A 7,500-nucleotide genomic window follows, 5' to 3' on the forward strand; every position below is an offset into this window, starting at 1 on the left:
CTCCAGAGAAACTGGACCAGAGTGAAGACATGACGCTTCCCCTGACCCACTACTTTATCAACTCCTCACACAACACATACCTCACAGGTACACACACACACAGTCACACATGCACACAGTCACACATGCACACATGCACACACACACACACACACACACACACACACACACACACACACACACACACACACTTGCGCGTGCACGTGTATGAACCATGCGTTTATGCTCAGATTCACACACTAAATTTCTCTCTCTCTCTCTCGCTCTCGCTCTCGCTCTCTCTCTCTCACTCTCTCAATTCAATGCAGTCCAATGGAGCTTTATTCACATCGCCAAAGCAGATGTGTCAAAACTCAATGTACTGTATGCACAATTAAATGGGATAAAGAACTGTGTAAACAGAGCTGTGTCACATTGAAACTTAGAAAAGCTAAGTTACAATATATTTGCTTTTAGAAGTTATACAGAAACTCCATGTAGGCATGGGTAGCTTGATATAAAGCTTTTGAAATACTGTTGCACAAATAGCACTTTTCCAAGGTATGTTGCATTCACTTGGTGTAACACCTTTTAAGACCAATAGTAGCATTTTCTCAAATATATTTGAATACATACGGTATAAACAGCAGTTTTTCTAAAGTATTTCGCGGTATTTGCTCCGTTCGTACAGTAGTTCCATGTCTGTCTCTTTCACGCTGTCTCTCCTACTTTTCACTCAGTTCCATTCTACTTCCAAACAGTTGCTTACGTTTCCCCTGCTGCTCACACATGGGTGGTTGACTTGCTCAATCGGAAACACAATTTCCTTTGCAGGCGTTAGCGTGCACCTGCGGATGGAAATGGACTACATTAACATAACCCAGCATAACCTCTGGTGGTTACCCAATCCAAATGCTCCATCAGACCTGTTCATTGATATTCATGAGTTTTTATATTTCTTTAGGCTGGTGATTACGCGTGTGCATGCGCACGCACGCTCACCGACACACTTACACACACAGTCACAGAAACGCACGCACGCACGCACACACGCACACACACACTTTTTAGTTTTGCAACTTTTTGGGATACTGATTTGATTTGACTCTCTTTGATTTATATGCATTCTGCATCACCCAATCCATAACCTTATGAAACTCCAGTCAAATCTAATTGGGTATGTCAATTAGGGGTGTCTTCTAAAAATCGACGAATCGACGCGTCGTTTTAAGCCCCGGGAATCGACGCCAATTGTTTGAATCGAAGCGAAAATATATATATTTTTTTACATCACCAGTTATAGCCTACTACTGCCAGTACTGCGGTGCACTGCTGGACTGGTGTGGTGTCATGTACTTCCAATGAGAAGTAGCAATTGGCGAACAGTTATTTATTGTCTCGCACCAGCGTCGGGTTGAAAGTGAGACGGAACGGCCAGAACGGTTCAGAACCGCCGCTTCGTTAAAACATTCAGAGCCGGGACAGTGTTCCGTTAAGAGGAGGAAGCACGCTGTCAAAATCCCATATTAAATAACCTGCCACAGCACAAACGCGCGTCCACGAAGTAGTAAACAATCTTCTAAAGTCAAATTAACATACACAAGTGTAGGCTACAAGTTACATTTTCTAATTAAAGTGCTTCTGAATTGTTCCAGTGTTGTAATCCATGATGAATGATTGTGTTTCGCTGTGTTTGCGTCCATGACATGTCCACACTGCTGGCTCAAGCGGGAGCTGTGCCTCCACCTGTTTATGATCAGTTTCTGAAATGAATCCGTTCTCGACACTGACTCATTACTCTGTCAGTGCTCTGTGTCCCGCGACTGCGGACTGGATCCCATCGTTCATTTAAAAGAGCCGTTCAAGAGAGCGGAATCGTTCGCGAATGTCTCATCTCTACTGCACGCTGCAGACAGTGCAGAGAGACGGGGCAGAGTTGAAACAGCGGAGATGTTTTATTTGTTTTAACGGTGTGTTATAACTCTATATGGTTGTACACTGCTATGCAGATAACATTTGTGCTCGCGCACCGATATCACCGAAAACACTGTGTATTCAATTCATCTCTTAATGTATTATTCTATTATGTTGACGTGGTTTAAAGCAACACTTTTTTTTCTTTTTTTTTACACAAAGTAGACTATAAAACGATTCGTCGACGCGCCGGATTAACCCCCGCGACTCGAATCGACTTCATACATCCTGTGTCGAAGACAGCCCTAATGTCAATTCCAATCAAGTAGGTTATTGTCCGTCATTTGTCCCCAATTGTGGCCTATTGCACACACACACACACACACACACACACACACACACACACACACACACACACACACACACACACACACACACACACACACACACACACACACACACACACACACACACACAAAACCCCAGGCACAAAACCCCTGGCAGTGCCAATGAATTAAAAAACACAATTATTAAGAACAATTATTCACAATCATTTGTGTGACAATTAATTGTCATGCAAAAGACATAACCGTGACAGCCCTAGCTTCTGCAGCTAAAGTATGCATTAATTATGAAACTTACTGACACTCAATGGAAGTCGATACACCAGGTAATGAGGCTTCAGCGCTCTGTGACTTAATGATGCGTTGGGAGACAGCAGCTGTGAGTATCTTGTGCTACAGCAGATTAAAAAGCAGGGGGAGGGGGGAGGTGGACAGGCAGTGACAGTGACTGTTTTGCATCTACACGCATGTATACTGTACTGTAGGTCTTAAAGGGATATTCCACTTTCAACAGGGAGCAGTGGTAGGGCTTCTCTCCACATACAAACCCATTGTAACTTCAAACTCCATTTTAATCATGATAGATTCATTAAAAACACCCATTATTTTTTCTGGAGACTCATTTTACCTAATAATTATTTGGAAAAATGGCAAAAATGAAATACAAAAAAATAATTATTAAAAATAAATGAAAAATGTTATCGAAAAAAACACGGCCTGCTCACATATTAGGAGGGTATTATGAATCACCAGAAAAAATAATGTGTGTTTTTAATGAATCTATCATGGTTAAAATGAAGTTTGAATTACAATGGGTGTGTGTGGGGAGAGGCCCTGGGCCTGGAGGGCCTGGTAACATTTACATCAAATATCTAAATATTCAATCAAGCTAATTAAAAACTGTTCAGGGTGTTCATAAAAGCCTGATTAGATGATAAAATTACCAAAAGTTTTTTTGAAAGTGAAATACCCCTTTAATAGAGTCAGATTTGCTGTTAAATATCGTTTAAATGGTGCCTGACAGCGTGTCGAGGGTTCAAGTGCCGTTCCCGACGACCTTTGCTGCGTGTCACTCCCCATCTCTCTCAGTCTACTGTTCTATCAATAAAGGCATAATAGCCCCAAAACAAATCTTTAAATATTGTTTAAATGGGTGACTGATCAAAGCATCTAACCTAATTATAATTCCTCTGTTTTAAATGATTTAATTTATGTCACCTTCTAACCCTGTTAACTTTAAATGCAACTACCTGTTTATGTTAGGGATGCATAGGCCGTAGGGGTATGTTAGTTTAGTTATGACAATGCGGTTTACACTTGAGCCATGTTGCTGACAAATAAAGTTGAACCCTTGAACCTGGAAGGTCACATAATTTGAAGCGAATAAGTGTGACAATGCGACAATGTCACACAAACCCTGATTGCACCGTATGTCTGCACCATACGTCTACCATGAGAAACATGTGCATATGCGAGCTGAGACCTGAGGTGAGATTTGATCGCTGCCTTACGCTCACACATTGATGAATGCAAACAATTTGCGCTGAGATGAGATCCAAGATTTCCATTTTTCGGTCTGTGCTAGTTTCATAAATGAGGGCCACCGTGTGCCATCTACGTGCTGCAGAGCACACGGCGTGATACAAAAGAACTCACACACACACACACACGCACACACACACACACACACACACACACACACACACACACACACACACACACACACACACACACACACGCACACACACACAGAGCACATTGCGCGCTACAGTGGCCATTTTCTATTGAGAGAACATTGGCTATTCATCTATTCAAATCTATTCCGGCAGAGGAAGCGAAGAGTATCAGATCTTTCAAGTGAATCGAATTTTCTCCGGTGCGACGGCAACCAGGAAATTCCTTTACAATAGGACCGCTGGCCTGTGACCACCAGTAAACAAACAGACAGAGAGTCCCCGAGTCACCCAATGCTGCCAATCCTTCCTGCTTAGAGACGCGCTGTGACATGATAATAAACATGAGGAGAAGATGCAACGTGAATTACTGTCCATGGGAGGAAAATATAGAAATACAATGAACGAATGAATATTTATGATTATGTTATTGTCGTGTCAGGAAGTTTGCATGACCCGTCCCACATTTTCAGACACTATTAACAAAACACAAAACATTTCGGATCACCCCATTCAGCAACTCATAATACAGCGTGAATATAAACAGCAGAGTATATTAACATTTAATTTAGACCCTTCAGCTCAGGATTAACCATTTACCTTTTATTGCAATGATATTGCGTTTAGTTTGGTGGTGTGGCTCTGCTGTGATATTACAGATTGCCTGCGCAAGCATGACACATAATCTGAGATCACTAACCCCCAGATTAAAGCATAATACAGTTATTACATGCACATAACATTGAACCTTTAGTTGCATGATTTAAGATAATCAATCCATAGAAACAACGTACAATCCACAAAATCATTCGTTAACATATCATGTAACTACATTCCACAGGGAGGAGGCTGGGGAGGTGAAGGGAGTTTTTTACACTGACAGCTGTACAACCAGTTGTGACAGCTAAACATGTAGAATGAACAGTGAATAAAGGACTACTGCTTAAATTAACTGCCTGAAATGCACTGTGGGTAAGAGGGCTATGCTTGTAGCGAATGCAAATGAACGTGAACTGATAGAATGCACTTGTGGGAGTATGAATATGTGTCCGTACCTAAAATGCCCAAATGCTAGATTGACACAATATGCATGCACATATACATTCATACTTACCCGTCAATACCTGCATATAAAAAGTAAAAATTAGGTGAGAGTTTAGTGTTTATCTATACATCAAAAAGTAATATGTGTTCCGCCAGATTCGACACCATTCACGTCCATTATAAAATGTAACCACTTAAACCCTATACTTGGTTGACTTGGTTGAGTCCCTATCTGACCTTTTTTTTTTTTTTTGCTCTACATTAACTCATTTAGACCTGAGGCCGATTCTAAAAGCCTTCTAAAACCTGTTTTCTGAAAACCTTCAAATATCAAAATATTTAAAATAAATGAACTAATGAGACACAGATTTGTCCCCAGGTTTGAAATGTGGTGTCCCAGCCGGCCCAGCCTGGAGTCCTGGACCCAAATGCGTAAAATACATTGTGAATTGTGACCTATTTTTTGGGGGGATAAATAAATAAACATTTGACATTTATTCGTGACCCATAAAAAATTGTCCCGCTTTCCCAAGCAGTAGGTCGGGACCCACTGGGACGGTGTTGTAGATGGTTGGCCTCCCACAAGGCCACAGTGTAAACCTCTCCCCTGCTTCAGAGGAATGTTTGTCTGTGTCCTGCTGGGTGACTTTATGGATGGTAATGTGAGGGCAGCGGGAGCGTTTTATACATTCGTTCCCGCTGATTGCTGTCGCTAATCGATAGCAAAGCGGAGGCGTGTTTCATGCGGCGCGCGGCACAGGATCTCATTTAGAGAAGAACCTTCTCCTTAATTGATTTAAGAAAGAACGATGTAGCACTTTAACCCCCCGGGAAGGCTGGACAGAACACCAGAGGACAAACAAAAGACTGTGTGTGTGTGTGTGTGTGCGTAATGCGTATGTGCAAAGAAAGATTATCAGACAGAGAGAATGACAGACAGACACACACACAGTGAAAGAGAGAGTGTTTTAAGGAAGAGTGAGATAAAGAGGGACAGAGAGATCAAACAGACAAGACAGACAGATAGACAGACAGATAGACAGTGACACAGAGAGAGAGAGAGAGAGAGAGAGAGAGAGACACACATTGAAGTCTAAAGTGAGTACCGAGCTCTTTCTTGTTCAGCTTGGAGTGGCTCCCATGTTGTCCGTGGTGCAGCTGCTAATGTGAAGAGATAATTGCTTGGTTAATGGTGGCAGGCGATGGTTCACCTGCCCTGCATAATGACAATTGTATTGTTTTCACTGCATGAGGACAGCAAGCGCTGTTAATGAGCTCTGGAGAGAAAGTGATGGGAAGGGCTTTTGTAGACAGCACTGTCTCTTAGTAAATCAATATGACTGTAACCTCATGGGCCATGCTCTGACTCTCTCTCTCTCTCTCTCTCTCTCTCTCTCTCTCTCTCTCTCTCTCTCGCTGTGTGTGTGTGTGTGTGTGTGTGTGTGTGTGTGTGTGTGTGTGTGTGTGTGCGTGCGTGCGTGCGTGCGTGCGTGCGTGCGTGCGTGCGTGCGTGCGTGCGTGCGTGCGTGCGTGCGTGCGTGCGTGCGTGTGTGTGCGCTATGACAGCTGGCCAGCTGGCAGGGAACTCGTCGGTGGAGATGTACAAGCAGGTCCTCCTGTCGGGCTGCCGCTGCATCGAGCTCGACTGCTGGAAGGGACGCACCACAGAAGAAGAACCTGTCATCACGCACGGCTTCACCATGACCACAGAGATCTCCTTCAAGGTGAGACCGGGGAGGGTAAAAGAAGAGTATAAGATTAACCCATTTAGACCTAAAGGCCAATTCTACATAATGCCTTCCAAATCAGTAGTTCTCACAATTTCTCGTCATTCAAAATTATTCTTCACTTTCCAAGATTTTTCAAAAAATGTAGATGCGTAGATGTGGAATGATGTACCCACCGGTAAAAAAATGGAACCATTGCCCGCCCGTCTACCCGTGATTACAGTAAATAGCCTACAGCCGTGCGTGCGCCCGTGTTTAGTCCCACACTACCCGTCCCTGTACCCACAAATTTACAATAGTATATATTCCGCCCGTTTTCAAGGGTATCCGCACGTACCTGGCCCGTTGCAGGACTCAGCTAGAAAGACAGTCAGACATACAGGGAGGCAGGACTGAATGCCAGACAGACAGACAGGTAGGCTGACAGGGCTATCAGGGTGATAAAGGTGAAATATGCAGGTGTAGTGCACTGATTTATGCTGCAAATTTAGATTTAATGAAAGTAACCTGAGGAGCAGAATAAGACTGATGGAGGTATATTGAGAATGAAATAGCAAAGTGAAAGAGCAGTGAACGACGTGAATAGACGAGGAGAAGAAGAAGAGGGCTGTGTTATTAGACAAGAGCTTTTTCCACAGAAGGAAGCATTTTAAATTACCCAAGTTCATGTTTGTGTAACTGACTCAGTTCATCTTTACAAAGTCTTACTCCGCAAAGCCTTGGTTGGGTGTTTAGCTGCCTTCAGCACAGTGTCTTCAGCACACATTATCCTGCTTAAGGCTCTGACAGAGTCTAGAAGTACATAACCTCGGATCCCAG

General features: G+C 43.1%; 1 protein-coding gene across 1 annotated transcript in view; it reads left to right on the forward strand.

Annotated features, from left to right (window-relative positions):
• Window positions 1-7,500, forward strand: part of plcb1l (phospholipase C beta 1-like) — a gene marked incomplete at both ends in the record, with an annotated part of 254,020 nt that overhangs the window by 174,273 nt on the left and 72,247 nt on the right. Inside the window, 2 exons of the mRNA XM_080744659.1 lie at window positions 1-87; window positions 6,521-6,678. The exon at window positions 1-87 is cut by the window's left edge and continues 60 nt beyond it. Of these exons, the coding sequence (XP_080600785.1) occupies window positions 1-87; window positions 6,521-6,678 (245 nt within the window). The remainder of the gene's footprint in view (window positions 88-6,520; window positions 6,679-7,500) is intronic.

This window comes from Nannobrachium achirus (genome assembly GCF_963921795.1).
Source record: "Nannobrachium achirus genome assembly, chromosome: 16".
NCBI classification, from domain to species: domain Eukaryota; kingdom Metazoa; phylum Chordata; class Actinopteri; order Myctophiformes; family Myctophidae; genus Nannobrachium; species Nannobrachium achirus.